A 16,362-nucleotide genomic window follows, 5' to 3' on the forward strand; every position below is an offset into this window, starting at 1 on the left:
TAAATGAAAAATAAGGCTGAGAGTAAACTTTCAGCTGGAGCCCAGCTTTCAAATTCACGTGTTCCCAGTCCCACCGGGAAAGTTAGACATGTGGGTTCCCCTCACCCTGCCGTTTTCCCTAGTCCATCTTAAAGGTTTCAACTTCCCTTGGGGGCACTCCTTTAGATTGTGGTCTGGGGTCAGGATTGGAACAAAGAGTTGGGTGACATTCCTGGTAGGGTAGAGGGGACGAATGGTCTGCCAGAAAACTGCTCATTCCCTCCTTTTTTTCCCAGCCCGGGTGGGCGCAGCGCTGGAGTGAGGAGCACGCGCCAGCCCTGTCCGGCTTTGGCCTCCTGACCCAGACAGCTCCCAGCGCGAGGGAGCGCGCGGCAGAGCCCAGGGCCCGCTGCCAAGAGTTCGAGTCCTCCCCGATCCGGATGTGATGAAAAGGAGTAACAGAGGGAGAAGTGTTTGAGGACTGTAGGAGTGGTGGAAGGCGGGAAAGAGAGACAGAGGGGGGCAAAAGTCCTCGTCCGAGAGGAGCTGGCCAGAGTGAGCTGGCTGGAAAGAGGGGGCGGAGTGCGCGGAGTCAGAGCCGCCGCCGCTGCCGCAGTTGCCGCCACTGCGACGTCTGGGCTGAGCCCTAGGGAGGCGGGAGGGACGCGCAGGGGCGGCCGCCGCCGTCGTCAGGCCACCAGGGCGAGATGCGGCCGCTGCCAGAACCTCGCTAACTTTCCGGGGCGGAAGAGGAGGCGGAGGAAGGGGCTTTGAGCGACTGGGGGGATGCAGAGGTAGGTGGCCGAGGTAGGTGGTGGTCCCCGACCGGGACCAGGAGGGGTCTGACCTCCTCCTCCAGCTTCTCCTCAGCCCGATCTCTCTTCCTACAGCCCCCTCCCCACACCCCCGGGCTCGGCCGCTGTCAACTGTACTCTGAGCAGTTTTCCTCGCAGGTTTCATATCAAAACTTCCCCGGGGAGGAGTTTGAGGGAGGGAAGCGGAGGGGGAGGGAATGTCCCGCAGGCGGAGTGTGCTCTTCTCTAAAAACATTTTTTTTTTTTTCTTTTTCCGCCAGAAGCAGTCGGTTCCCGGCACTCGACACCTAGCAGGCCTTCCTCCGTGCGCCCCGCGGGGCGGCGAGCTAGGTGGCGGCGCGGCGGGCTTGGTGCAGCGGCCCATGTCCAGCGCGGGCGAAGCCCTGGCTCCCGGGCCCGCGGGGCCGCAGCGCGCGGCCGAGGCGGGCGGCGGCCGGCGGGGCTCCCCCGCCCAGGGTGAGTGCGCGCTCGCAACTTGTGAGCTTCTTTTTCATTGTTGCGTTTTAAAGTTGGGTCCCCGGTGGACTGATGGGGAGGGTGGTTTGGTGCTCTGAGGACCCATTCCCATCTCGTAGTTGTGAACTTTTGCACAGTTCGCGTTACTCAAGCGAGTTCGCCCAGGATTCTTGCCCTAGATCAACAACCGGATAGGAGGGCGGGATGGGCTGGTCCCTCCACTCCCCCTTCCTTTGGTTGCGGAGAAACAGGATGACAGGATTGCTTCTTCCTTAAGCATGTGCATTTCTGGGCCTAAGACTCAGAGGTGTGGGCTGGGAAGCACTTCTCTAGGTGTCCTCACTCCTGGTCTCCTCAGATTCAGGATGGCCTCCAGCTCCGGAACCTGTGTGCGCTCTCCTTTTCATCTGTTCCTTGTGGGTACTCTGGGATCCGGTTGATAATCCAGGTTTCTGTGACCAATTACTTTGGAATGACTCCTGCGTATGTTTTCAATAATTGTTTTGCTTTGAAATAAACAAGTATTTTAAAAGAAACGTTTTCCAAGAATGAATTAGATCCTTTGTGTTCTTCCAAAGAGAAAATACTACTGTTTCTTGGGAACTTCCATAACGAGCTTTTAACAAAGTTAGACAACATCTTTCTTCTCTTGGAGGTAATATCCTTAATGTTTTCATTGGGTCTTACATTTTTCATACATTTTTCTCTAAGGACCATTTTAATGTAAAGGGTTCTGAGACTGATAAACACTAAATAATTTTCCAGGGCTCTAAAATATACCAAACAGTTTGACTTTAAGCATATCTGATAGCTACCCCCTACCCCCATAATAATGTAATGAGTTTCTTGTTTTTTTTTTTTTTTGTTGTTGTTGTTTTTTCTTTTTTAAAGTACCAAAAAATGGAAAAGAAGAAGTTAATGTTCAAGCCACAGTAGATAAAAGCAGGAAACATCCATGGTTAAATTAAAATGTTCTGGGATCCAGGGCTGTTAAATTGAATTACATTTATCATTTGCTTTGAAAGAGTGACTCATTTTTTTCTAAACAGAAAAAATAAAAATGATTAGCTGCAGAAAAGCAGAGAACTCGAATGATAAACATATGTTTTCCCAGAAGCAACCCATGTTCTACACATTGTATTGTCAACACAATCATTTTCCTGTCATTAGGCATGCCCTCAGTAGTCATATCTACTCATTGATGGGCTGTTTATGCTCCCACTTGAGCTGTTAATCACTATTGTTAAACAATGCTTATGTCAAAAATCAACATCAAACACCCAAGGAAAACAATTTGATTTGGAAATAGTTAATATGTGTGATATTCAACTTTATTAGTATGCATTTTTAAAATCAGCTGGAAGAATCTGCAATAGTACTTAATGCACCTGTGTTATGCAAAGCTGCCTGGTGTCATGTGATCTGACTTTAAGAAGCAGGGCATCTAAAAGGGCCTGAAGTAGAACCTTTGCTGTATGTAACACACAGGCTCTCAGACTGGAAACTAGTAATGTATGTATCAGATAATTACCTTAGCTTCAAGAGGAACATTGTCATACACTGCTTTTTTTTTTCTTTTAATTCATTTAATTCTGAAAACTTTAAAGAACAGAGATCTATTTAAAATAGATGTAAGGTTGATTTTTTTTTTTTTTAAAGAAAATCTTCAGTATCTACTAAACTATTGTATTTTGAACAGGTAGGTTTTTGTAAAATGTATTTTAAAAACTTTATTTTGGAGTGAGTAGGTCAGTGAGAAAAATGTTTTAAGAAAGTTAACAGAAAATGACATTTAATGAAGAAGGAAGTGAACTAAGTCTTCCCATGAAAAATTAAGCAAATTTGCAAGTATGAACTTAAACATAGATGGTTTTTACATATCTAGTATTTTTGCAAAGAGATATCCACACTGTATCCCAAGGCATAAGACCTTAAAATTGGAAGTAATTTAGAGATCCACAAGTCTGTACTTCCCAACAAATAAAGCATTTCATTTTATATCCTTTCAGGTGGTGCTGAGAATCCTACAGTATAGTTCCTTCTACTTTTTAGATTTAGGAATTACAAAAGGTGTCCTTATTGAGAGCACAGTTCCGCTTCTTAAAATGTTCTGCATTTTTGTTGTGATTCTGAGCGATTTGCTATTGCTTTGAAAGCATTAGAGAGCATGGAAATCTCTCCTGTGTATTTCAAAGATTGTTATAGAGCAAGGACATGAGCTCACATGCTCCAGGCTGTAAGAAGGAACCAGGACAGGTGTCAGACAATAGGAAGCAATGGGATTTCAGAGAACTGGAGAGCTCATGGGCCACGTGGCCACATTCTTTAGCGTTAACCAATCATTGCCATGTGAGTTAATAACTTCTGATATTTCAGGAGATACTGGAAGTTGGATTTTTATGTGTTATTTCTCCATTTCTAAAACTTGCAAGTTTTAGAAATTACTAAGTCTAATTTTTGTGCAGTTCAAACAAAACAACTACACCTGCAGGGCATGTGACCTGTCAGGAGTGATTTATTACCTATATTACTGAAATTAGAAAGTAAACAGGTAAACAGGACATTTAAAATGATTTCCCTATTTGTGACTAAGTTTTCTTTTGGTTTGTTTGTTTTATTTTGTTTTGTACCAGGGGTCGAACCCAGATGTGCGTAACCACTGAACCACATACCCAGCCCTTTTATATTTTGAGACAAGTTCTCACTGAGTTGCTTAGGGCTTCTCTAAGAATCTGAGGCTGGTTTTGAACTTGTGATCCTCATGCCTCAGCCTGCAGAGCTGCTGGGATTATAGGTGTTTGCCTTATGACTAACTTTTAAAATATTGGGCTATCTTCTTATGTGAAGATTCAGTACAAATTCCTTGAGAGGTGAAGAACAATTTGGACCACATTGGATTCTGAGACAGAATGAGCCTTACATATGGTTCCTCCAATTGTCATTTTTGTTTTCTTTTTGGAGAAGCACTTTAAAAGTCATTGTGTTATCAAACAACATTGAAAATCTAAGTGTTTGAGCTTTGGCGCAGTAGTTACTAGAATTTGTATAATTGAAAGAGACTTGTAATTAATTGCTTATTCATGCATTTGTGACTTGTAAACTAGAGGGATCTTGAGAAATAATTTAGTAGAAGGTGTTCATTTTTTAGGTGAGGGAAAGGGCATCCAAAGTATTTAAGTGACTTGACCAAGGTCCCATACACAGAAGTAAGAGATCAGGTAGAAGCACACACTGTAAAATATATGTCATTGTGATGAATGTGGTTGAAGTAGAGAATCAATACAACTTTTTCATCTGGGGTAGATGCACCACAGTTAATAGGCTTTGGATATTGTGAATCACTTGAGCCTGTTTCTGTCCCCACCCCCACCATATTGCATTTGCCAAGATGTAGACTGTTGGACTCTTGAGTGCTGGAATATACTTTAATGTGATAATGTGTGATTTAATGCACTCTTCTCTCTTGGGAGAGTCCTCTGAGACTATTAGGCGGACTTTTCATAGCAGGATGCAAAATGCCAGTGAAGTTAATTAAAAATAATCTAAAATAGAAGCTAGGGAGAGAATCTTCAAGTTGAAATTACATAAGAAGAGCTTTGACTTAGAAGCTTAGCTGAGTTGTCAGGAGTTTATAGTGGCTAATCAGATTTCCTTTTTGGGAAGCCTGTTTATTTCAATTTATATAAAGTATGCTTATGCACATCAGTATTCTTCTACTTTTGTCATATTGTTTTATCCTTTTAAGGATGACATTACCCCAAACGTGTTATCTTTGGACAGTTTCTATCCCTGGTCCTCAGCTGGGGATGATTTTGCCCTCCAGGAGACATTTGCCTCTCTCTGGAGACACTTCTGGTGGTCCTGATGCAGTGGAGTGTGTGTTCCTAGTAAGAAGGGACCAGTAATGCTGCTCAGCATTCTTGAGTGCACAGGTTAGGACAACCCCACACCCAAGAATGATCTGGCTCCAAATGCCTTCAATGAACAGTGTTCAGCTGGAGAAATCCTAACCCTAACCCTCTCTCCCTCTCTTTCTCTGTTTACTGACATCTTTTACTTTACACTGGCCTTACAAAATCAGATTCTCAGGGTGTGGGACCAAAGAATCTGCATTCAAACAAGCTCCAGGAGTTCTCTAATTCTAGCTGAGAATTGTTAATTTGGAGGCACTTGTAAAAAGACATGTTGTATTGATGGATTTTATGAACAAGATAATCCTTTTATGTTAATTTTTGGAGGGGAAAGTCTTCAAAAAGCTCTAAAATAATTTCCTTTCAGCTTCTAAAATTTAAATCATATCACTCCTAGTAAACTCTCTGCTGATTCTCTTCAAATTTTTGTCACATATACCAGTTCATACACAAAGTACTTCAGAGAATTCATCCTGTAAAAGCTGATTTGTTTTCAAAACAATACGTACTAAAATAAAATATATTTTGAACATGGTAAGAGAAGTACAAAGTAAAAGTTAAAAAGTATGAGATAGTAAGTAAATGAGATTTTAATACTTTCTTTCACGACTTCAGTAGATATTCTTGCCCCGCTATCCTACACTTTGGAGATCCCAGCATGTGATGGTCCTGAATATCCAAAGGAGTTGTGTTCATTTGCAATTTAGACTTTTGGTACCTGGATTATGCTTTCTCATAGAAACAGTGATAAATTATATTTAGCTCCATAATAAATCTCAAAAGATTGTTGGAATTATATTTTATTAAATTTTTATGTCTCTAATGGTAAATCCCAGAGAAATTAGTATTGCAACTCTGACAGCCACGTATAAATAACCAAGAACAAAATTAAAGTGAATAGAAGCTGGTTTAAAACACTTTTTGAATATGAATGATTATGAAAGGACGGGCTTAATTAGAAAAATAGAAGGTGACTTGTCTGGATTTGGAAGAGGATTCAGGAGCATTTTCAAGCACCTTACAACTTTTTTGTTTGTAAAGGAACTAATGTTCATTTTATAACTTTAGTTCTAGAAGTGCAAGGCTTATCAGAATGGCAAATTCATTTTCTATTCCTGAAGAAAAAGAATCACATGAAGAAGAGAAGAATGTAACTTGGGAAAAACTAATAAGAGTAAAGAGGGAGGTGGGAAGGGAGATAGGAAGGAAGGAATTAAATTTAAGAGAACATTTGAAGAGGTTGAGCTGTTTGAGGTGAAGACTGTGCAGAAATGTTCTAAGGGATAACATGGTGAGACCTGAGCTTGTGGCTGGCGTGTGTAGAAACGGGTACTATAATAGAGGCACAAAGAAAGTGTGAGGATAGAACTTTGGAGAGAGAAAGCACCATTAGAGGGGGATTTGGAAAAGCCTCAAGAAGTTTTAATTCAAACTAGGCTGGTTATAGGACTCAGTGTTGTGGAGATGGATGGTAGAAAGCAAGACATGGAATGTTGGGTACTGCCCCAAGAACATTTTATGGTCCATATGGAGGAACAGAGAATGAGTGCAAAGATAGGGGAAAGTCACTTTCAGGAAACTTGGTTCTCCTGCTGAGGAAATGGTGTTTTTTATGTATAAAGGAACATTTTTCTTGTTGGCAGTGGTGAACCATTGAAGTTTCTTGAGAAGGGGGAAGTATCAGACCTGATACGTGTTTTTAGGAAAATAAATCTGGTGACACTTGGAGAAAGGGGCAAGGGTAGAAATGGCAGTCTTCGAGGAGGAGTACATTTCAGTGGGCTGCCAAAAAAGTAGTGGACCTAGAGCAGCCTCAGTCAAAGAGGAACAGAGGAAATAGATTTAGGAACAACAACAGAAGCAGAATAGAGCTCTAGCTAGTGTCAAGAGCCTTCTTGGGCATCAATTTTTACTTGATCATCTTTGAATCTCCTGAGATTCACACTGCTCACATTTTGATGAACTGAATTCATATGATTGGGTAAAATATTTAATATGGGAGATGGGGGAAAGCTAGAAACTTAAGGTAATACATAGTTTTGCTTTGTAGCCCTGAGTAGAAACATCAGGAGCTGTTGAGTCCTTTTTTTTTTTTTTTAATTTTTATTTTTTATTTTTTATTTTTTGGTATTAGGGATTGAATCCAGAGGTGCTCAACCACTGAACCACATCTCCAACCCTTTTTTTGTATTTTATTTAGAGACAGGATCTTGCTGAGTTGCTTAGGGCCTCACTAAGTTGCTGAGGCTGGCTTTGAACTTTCAGTCCTTTTCCCTCAGCCTCCCAAGCTTCTGGGATTATAGGTATGCACCACTGCACCGCACTTGAATCTTTTGACTAGGCTGATTCCAGGGAACTTATCCTTAATCATGAGGGCCAATTGGCAGCTGGAAATAAGAATTTGTAACTAGGACAGTGGTGAGGGTTAGACTCCGAGGCCAAGAATTTACCAACAGGTTGCTGATGAGTGGGCACAAGAGTGAGGGAAAGGACTGAAGACTGAAGTTTAGGAATGGCTGTGCTCTAGGGAGGAATAGTGAAAATAACAACAACAACAACAACCAAACTACAAAAAGAATTCCTAATGATTCCTCACAGAAGTGTTGGACATTTGGTGGTTGTGGAATATAATAAAAGTTGTTGTCCTTAAAGGGAAACAGATGTAAGGAAGGCCTCTGTTGAGTGGATGGAGTGAACACTCTCCCTCCACATGAATGGAAAGAAAGCCAGGGGATCTAGAAGTAGACCAAAGGTGACAGGGAGAGGGATGGAAGGATGGTACTGTGGGTTTTTGTAACTGAAAGAGTAAAATTCTTGAAGGAATTCTTCACCAGTTTTTGGAAAGAGAGCAATGTATCCTTTTGAGATGGTGCTGGGAGAGAGTGATCGGTGATAATCTAGAAGAAATCTGATCTAAAGAAGAGAAGGAGACTATTGAAGGCCTCTATCTTCTCAGTGAAGTAGATGGTAACAATTGCTGAAAGCAAGGGAGGTTAGAATGAGTGGAGAGATTGTGTTGCTGTCTGGCTGGGGACAAAATCACGAGCCACTCAAGCAGGAACAAACTTTATTTCCAAAACTCCCGCGAATGCCAGGCACAGGGCCTTCACTGGGACACACTACATCAACAGGAAATCCCTCCTCCGGGATTACCACACTTCCCCAACCAATGGGAGTCCCGAGAGAGCTCCAAAGTAGCAGGTAGAGGCGGACAGCAGGGGTCTAATCTCCAATTGAATGCGCATCTTAACATAATCATTATCATCTCAATGGCTTGCTGGAGTCACCTTTCAACCAAAAATGCCATGCATCATTCCTGCTTGGCTATGGCTCTCAGCAAGATTGGAGATAGGTGGAGAAGATTTGGAAGAGTGAAGAATTTAAGAGGGAATCAACTGGGGGCAAACAAGGCTGCTTGGTAACACTCAGGGCTTACCTAAGAATGAATGGCATGAATTCCAGTGGATATGGGTTATCATAGTTGATTGCCTTTCTCAGAAACAGCAGATGGGAGCTTGGGAACAGAAGCAGAGAGAATGGATTTTGAAATTAGCACAGGGTTGGATGTTGGCAGGGTGGAAACAATGTGAGGACAAGGGACAGATATCATGCATGTGTGGGAAGACTCTGTTTGTACTAACTGACCTTGTTTTCCAGGCAGGGTAGAGGAGCCAGAGAGCCTAGGGATGCAAATGGCAAGCTAAGATTTATGGTCAGGGAAGATTATGCTTGTTTGCTTAGTTTGGTCAGTCTATGGACAAAAATTTAATATATATGATCCAGTGACCTTTATAGGGCTGCTAGGGAAGGCATGGAATTTTTGGGTGTGTAAGGGCTTTTCCTGTTTCTTTGAACCCTATTTCCTGGTTCTTGTTGAGGTAATTTCATGGAAAGAAAGCCGAATAACAGAATGCAGTTATTTTACTAGTATTATATTTTTATAGTCATAAAAGATTGGGGGAAAATAAGGAAACATAAATTGACCCAATCTAATGTTATGCCATTTGCAAATGGAAGATTACTTAGAACAATAACAAACAACAGAGGAAAATTCAATCAAATTGTTTTTCTGAGATAATGTAAGTATTCCCCTGTGATAAAGGCAGAAGATAAATCAACTGATTTCTGTTTCTACTTCTAAAAGACTTTATTCAGTTTTTATTAAGAGCACACTGATTCTGGACTGTCTAGATTCTAGATTTTGGATAGTGTAATGTTGGTGATTCATTGGAGCAAATCGAAGATGGTGTAGCCTTTTTCTCTCAGTGCTGTATATGAGTCAGTGTTTCAGATGTCTCTCTCTCTTCTCCCTCTCTCTTGCCAGTAACACTTTCCTGAAGTTAAACTCTTAATAACTTCTTTTCTCATTAGCATGCATGTCCTGAATGAGGAAAGCTTTTGAACCTTAAGTCTTTGAAACTGAGTTATGCATTCCATTGTGTAGGCTTATTCTGATCACTTTGGGTTCCCTGAGTAGGAACTATGAAAAGAGTGTAACATGAATTCAGTTTTGTTTGTGGTTTCTACTCCCAGTCTACTTCTGTTTTCAGATTCACACCCACATGATCTGAAGTAAGATGATTCATATACATGTGCCTTTCTGCCTGTTTTTTTTAAAGGAGTCCAAGGAATAAAGTCTGAAATTGATGTTTATGGTAACACAAATGTTTTCCAGTTAAGACATTTGAAAGGGAAAACCCTGTCTACAAATATATTTTATGTTTACTATGTACATCTACTATGTCCAGGGTCCTGTGAAGATTAAGAATGTATAATAAATACATTGTTGTGCACTGAAGGAATTTGTAAACTAGTTGAGAGAGGATGAAATATGAATGTCTAGCAAATTAAATTGCAATCCCTTATTTAAATATCATTTCAAGATTACAACAAGAACATATGACAAATTAGTTGATGACCAGTTGCCAACAAACTGCTGATATCATTCTGGAGCTAATACACTTAGAGGTTGGGAGAGAATCTCAGGATGTGAAGGAGTCAGTTTTTGCTGGGCTTGAGCATCTAGTGAACTCAGCTGAAAAATACTCAGACTGTAGTTTTTTTTTTTTTTTTAATTGTGCAGAGTTGAGCACTAAAAATAACGCAACATGTGGTTGAGTACGTGACAGGCACTCAAGGCTAAGTGGCAGAGTATGAAGGAACCAGCCCCCTCTCTTTCTTATCTTTTCTCAAATGATCTTTTTTCTGATGGATACCTTTCTGATCTCTGGGGTCTCTATGAACATAGACCTACTTTGTTCTTATTTCTTTCATCACCCAAGCAACATGCAGGATTTTGGAAGGGCTTTACTGTTTGTCTTTGAAATAGAAGGTGAAATTATCAAGCACAGGAGTTTACAATATAAAATATGTACTATGTGAAAATAACCATCAATGTGCAAATGAGTGTAATTCTTGCTCTAAGGAGCAATATATTCAGTCTTTCTGATGTGAAAGTAATTCTGATTGGAGAGGAAAGAAATTGAGACATTGGCAGGGACATGGGGATAAAAGTACAGATTTGGGAGAAATTTGAAAGGTGTATGTAGCAGGATCTAGTACTTGATTAATGTTGCAACAGGAATTAAGGGAGAAATACAGTTAATGCTGATTCTGTAACTATCATGGACTGAGATGCAAGCCATAGTCGGAGGAACAGACGGAGAAAAGCATAGTGACAAATTGTGGGGAGTGTTGAATTTCAGTGGCTAAAGATGGTACCTCCACATAGGATATATCTATCCAGGATAGTGAATCTACACTTTCTCATGCTGGAGGAACTGAAATGTGGAGTTTATGAGATTGCAAAGACCATATCACAAAAAGATAGCTTTCTAGTGGGCTTAAAGGAGAATCCAGAGAATGCTAGCAGAGTCAAAGCCAGGGAGGACAAGGTCGAGAAGATGTAAGGCTGGGCTTCTGAATTAAATGAGAAGCTTCTGGATTGGGCATATATGAGAATTAAGAAGGGACTTAAAACCAAATCCATATCTATCATTCTCAAGTCTAAGAAATCAATTTTAATACAATACTAGTTTACTCATTATTATCTTATTTATGCCTTTATCTCTTGGAAACCATCCTCTCCGACCTCTCTTATTTATTTACTTCAAGTTTAATCTCCATAGCTTTGAAATTCTTTTACGGATTATAGCAGCCCCTTTGATTTGCTTTTGATTTTCACTGTCCATCATTCTTGTAATAAAACCAAATAAGGATGGTTTCTGCGCTTAACCAGAAAGCCAGAGAGAGAAAGTGTTCCTGATCAGATAACTCTTTGAGAGTTAACAGAAATGCTCTTTAAACAGCAGCACTTATAAGAATGACTCCATGAAAGACTAAAGATGGGTGTTTCCTCATGTTTAAAAGGGGAAGACGGTAGAATGAGGCGCCTAGACTTGTTGTCTGGAATTCAGCCACCAGTTATACAAACTCTATTGTGATAGCTTTCTAGATAAGATCAGGAAGACTCTCCTGCCTTTAAGAGTGAATAAAATGTAAAACATCTGAAAAACCATCCAACTGAGGTTGTTTAACACAAGGTAGGTAGAAGAACACAGCGCTGTCCCATGAAGTGAGGGTGAGCCCTCGCTTTTTTGATTTGTTTACTTTGTTTGTTTTTTCCAAAGGCAAAATATGATGAATCAGTGAAAATGACAGGGAAGTGGATTTTAGCCAAATGTGAGGAAGGTCTCTGAATAATTAAAGTAGAGTAAGCTATTTCTTCTGAGGCTATTTCCCTACCCCTAAAGTGAGTCTGCTGTTCTTTGGGCTGCTGGGTGCTAAATTCATGTCATCAGGTTATTCCAGGGACCACGGAGAGCATAACTCCAGATTCCAGAAGCCTATGAATGTTTGGCTCTAGCCTGAGCATACTTATTGGCTGAGTAAACATAATTGAACCTGGATTTAAGGAGGTAGGAGTTTCTGTGTCTGTGGGTCAGTCATCCTGAAAATATATTCTTAGCATAAGGAACTTAGTTTCAACTTAAAAAGTACTGGCGATTAAGATGACCGAGATAATTTGTTCTGGTCCCCTGAATCATGTTATCTAACTTCCCTTCCTTTTTCTTTCTTTCTTTCTTTCTTTTTTTTTTAAGTGGAAGTTGCAGAATTTCTACTCCTCCCTTCACTTATATAGAGCCCTGGTTTATTCTGATATATTTTCGACAATTGTAACATTTTGTACCTATTCTTGTACATTTATATCCTATTGTATATTCTGATTATTTTGTAATTGTTTTATACTTTCCTTATGTATATGCCTTCCTCTTCCTCAAATCCATAAACTGATAAAGTCAATGTCCCCTCCTCTCCACATTCTTTTGAATCACACCCTAAGCTTCTAAATTGATAAGAAGCCCTTTGAAGGAATACATTTTAAGTCTTGCTCAGAACTCTAACCACTTTTCAAAATACTGGTAGCAATGAATTCATTAAATTAAGTTGATTGAAGCATTTAACCATTCAACAAACATTTATAATATATCTATAATTGCATAATAACTTTTTTTGTGTTTACAAAATTATGGAATGTTTTGGCCAAGCTCAATCATTTGTTAAAAATGCTTTAGGCATTGAGATTTTAATCCATTTTAGAACATTAGACAAAATAGGTTAGTTTTGCTTTGTTCCTTAAAGGTCATGGGACTCAAGGGTTTTTTTTTTTTTTTTTGGATCAGTAAAGAAGTGAAATTCCAAAGCCTATGGGTCTTCCTGAAAACTGCCTTATCTTTGGTTTTTTAAAGGTTACATTTGGGGAGCATTTTAGAATTTCCACATTTTTGAGCCTCTGGGAAAATCCAAACTCAGTTTTTTACTTTTCTGAGAGATTGTAGTCTCAGATTACTTGAGATTCCATAAACTAGAATGCACATAGATTGTAATAATGCTGGTGTTTGGATGAAAGAGTAAAAATAAAATTGTTCAAAGCAAATTTGTTTATAGAGAAAGGAAGTATAGAGTTTTGAACAGTAGCAATATATGTATTTTGCAGATTATAAATGATCTGTCATAGATTATTATCAAATATTTAATTGAAGAGTATGAGACCTAACAAGCAGAAATCCCCAAATTTATGCAGAAAGAGAGTTACTTATATTCCTTTCTGTAAAATAGATTTATACTGATTAAGTTTTATGAGGCTTTGTAATGATTTCTGCCAACTACCCTCATTTATATACTCTTTTACTAAGTAAGCAAATAAAATATGGATAACAAGTAGAAAATGTATTTGATGATTGGTTTGTGAGCTTATACACACCTTTGCCTAGTTCAGTAGAATATTTGAGGTGGCTTATGAGAGTACATTTAAAGAAAAGATTAAAACAGAATAATGGAAAATGTGGGTATCCTAGGAGATCTAAGCTTAGGAAAAAAATCAGAAGGTAGAGATATAGATTCAATTTTGTTTATAAATTTGAGTTAAAAAGAAAGCAGTATTTTTATATCTAGACTTACATTGTCTACCAGGAAAATAAAATAGCACACATTCTCAGAGAAAACAGAACATTTTTTTTGTGTAGTCTGCAAAGAGATCATTTGCAATGGTTTTTCATATAGGGATTACTAAATGGATACTTCCCTCAACAGCCTCCCTGTGATTTGTTTTTAGCAGGTTTTTAAAATATGCTGTATGTCATAATACTTAATGTAATAATAGTAGCCAGTATGAATGAGCCCTTGCTCATTCTGCTTTCTAGGGTTAGGGTCATTTCTATGTCAACCTTACGAGGTAAATACTGTTGTAATTCCTATTTTAAAGTGAAAGATTAACTTGCCCAGAATTCATATCCTTAGTGGTGGCCCAAGCACCTTGATTTCAGACCCTGTGCAGAGAAGGACTTAGGGGTAGCATTTCTGCCTCAGAGACTCTAATGAGAATTTATTTTATTCATCTGGAAGAATTCACATATTTGAGCTTTTAAATTGTAATATTGTCCCTATTTCTTGGAAAACTATGGCATGTTCAGAACTTACCTGTTTTAAAGTTCAATCAAACACTTACATGTAATAACTTTGACAAGTGCATTTTATCCTGAAGCAACATTCCTAGGTTCTTCCATTACTTTTATTTGTTAAAAGTGTTCAGCTATTGAGATAACGTATTTGCTTTACTATAAATTGATAGAAAAAATATCCATCTTCAATAGTTGAGCAGTTGTCGTATAGAAAAGGTTAAATTTACCATTTGTACCTACAAAAGACAGAACTAGTACCAGTTATAGATTAGCCAAAGGCCGATTTATGTGCAAAATAAAGAATAACTTACTCATGCACTGAACTAACCAAGAATAGAATGTGTTCCTTTGTGAGGTGCTATTCCTTAAATGGAGAAGGGCTGAGTGTTGTATTCACGTTTTCTCTGCTGGGTGGGATACGAAATTAACTGAGCTACAGATCCTTTCCATCTCTGTATTTTATCATCTTATTTCCAACCAGATATCTGACTGGGACTTACTCTGTTTTCTCATCAATAAAATTGAGCTAATGCTTTTATCCTCATTATATCATTAATGGTTTTGAAGATCAAATAAATCTATATATTCAAGTCCTTGGAAAACCTCTAAGACAGTACTGTAATTGTAAAAATTATTTCTTTTCTTTCAATGAAAGAATTTATGTGACAACTACATACCAACTGTGTGGCTCTTCTGTGGTATACACACACACACACACACACATTTGTATGTTATATTACATAAATTATTTTGTATTATACATATTACAAACTACATATATTTATATTACATAAATTATTATCCAGTTTATTTAAGGTTCTTAAAGATTTTTCTTTCTTGTTAATCACCATTCAATTACTTGATTCCCCAATTGTTTAATTGATACTACCAAAGTTTTAAATTTGGATAATGCCAGCTAGGTAAATTAAGTGAAAATTCTGTTTACTTGCATCTTTTCATTCTTCCTCAGCAAGAGTAATCAAGATTGGAGAGGAGTGATACTTACCATTCTTATTCTTCTTTAGAAAAATAGCAAAAAGTAGCTATTGATTTTGTAAGATAGAGAGTCATTTCTGACTAGGATATATTGTATTTAAATTGATCATTTAGAATCTTTATATTTTTCTTTTGACTTTTTTTTTTTTTTTTTTTGCCTAATTCATGCTTGTCACTTTTTTTTGAGAATTAACTCAAATCCGATGCCTTACAAAGGCTTTGCTATGATTTGCTCTCCTCCATTCTAAACACACTTCAGTGTGTATAGGAGATTTGGGCTCTATTGTTCAGCCTTGTGCAGAGTCTGACTTATAGAATTTGAGGGTCAGAAAGGCCTCTGCAACCATGCTGCTCAACCTTCATTTCCCAATGAAGAGGATGAAGGCAGCGAGGCCCAGTCAGTGTCTGCACAGCTGGTCAGCCTTTGAGCCAGAATTATGACCCTGGGAAGTTTCCATTAGCTTTTGTTTTGTAGCTGCTTGATTGTTTCATGTGTGAGTGTTTGGTCTCCCAAGCTGGAAGATGAGTTGTCAGGACCCAGCTTTTTCCCTCATCCAAACATCTTTCCCCATTTCTGTTTCCAGACTAGGCACACTGGAATGTTCACTTGTGAGGCTTTTGGAGGCAGGTTCCAGTGCTGCATGACAACCTTTGCTCAGTACCATTTTTAAAGTGTCTTCAATTTTTATCTTAATATGTAAAACATATTTCTTTTCATCCCATCTATTAGCAGAACTGATTAGTATTATAAATAATTCAGGTTTTGTATTCTCATGGTTGTCCTGACATGGAGACAGAACTAAATAGCTCTATATTAATTAGATGATTAGATAAAATTTCATTTTCTGATTACTTGGAATTCTGTGACAAGGTGATGAGTAGCAAGATATGTATCTGAGTATTTAGTATGCTCTTCTAAGTTTTTTTTTTTTTTTCCTAAATAGTTGTATAGTGTAAGAGAAGAGCTTGCTTAGAACAGTGTCCTTCAAACCTGGCCTGACAGCATTACCCTTCCAGCAGCCTACCACCTGACCTGGGACCTGGGAGATAGGGGGAGATTGGGGCCTATGTATCTGCGTGTGCTTAAAGAGTGCTACAGGTGGTTCTGGCTTAGAGCCAAAGTAAAGAACCCTTGGTTAGAAGAAGAGCATTGTTTAGAAGATGAAGGTTGCTTTTAAAGAGAAAATTGCTATATTGGGTTGGAGTACCTGTCAGATGCATACAGAAAAAGCTACAAATGGTACA

General features: G+C 38.8%; 1 protein-coding gene across 4 annotated transcripts in view; it reads left to right on the top strand.

Annotated features, from left to right (window-relative positions):
- The first annotated feature begins 634 nt into the window (after positions 1-634).
- Mdfic (MyoD family inhibitor domain containing) overlaps positions 635-16,362 on the top strand; it is an 85,411-nt gene continuing 69,683 nt past the window's right edge. Inside the window, exons 1-3 of one of the 4 annotated variants that reach the window (XM_076834082.2) lie at positions 635-773; positions 850-932; positions 1,055-1,250. In XM_076834082.2, coding sequence (XP_076690197.1) covers positions 1,157-1,250 — 94 coding nt within the window. In that variant the 5' untranslated portion in view covers positions 635-773; positions 850-932; positions 1,055-1,156. Of the gene's footprint in view, positions 787-849; positions 933-1,054; positions 1,251-16,362 lie in introns of all 4 variants that reach the window. The other 3 variants (XM_076834095.2, XM_076834090.2, XM_076834106.2) reach the window with 3 other exon arrangements.

Source organism: Callospermophilus lateralis, chromosome 1 (genome assembly GCF_048772815.1).
Source record: "Callospermophilus lateralis isolate mCalLat2 chromosome 1, mCalLat2.hap1, whole genome shotgun sequence".
In the NCBI taxonomy this organism is placed as follows: Eukaryota; Metazoa; Chordata; class Mammalia; order Rodentia; family Sciuridae; genus Callospermophilus; species Callospermophilus lateralis.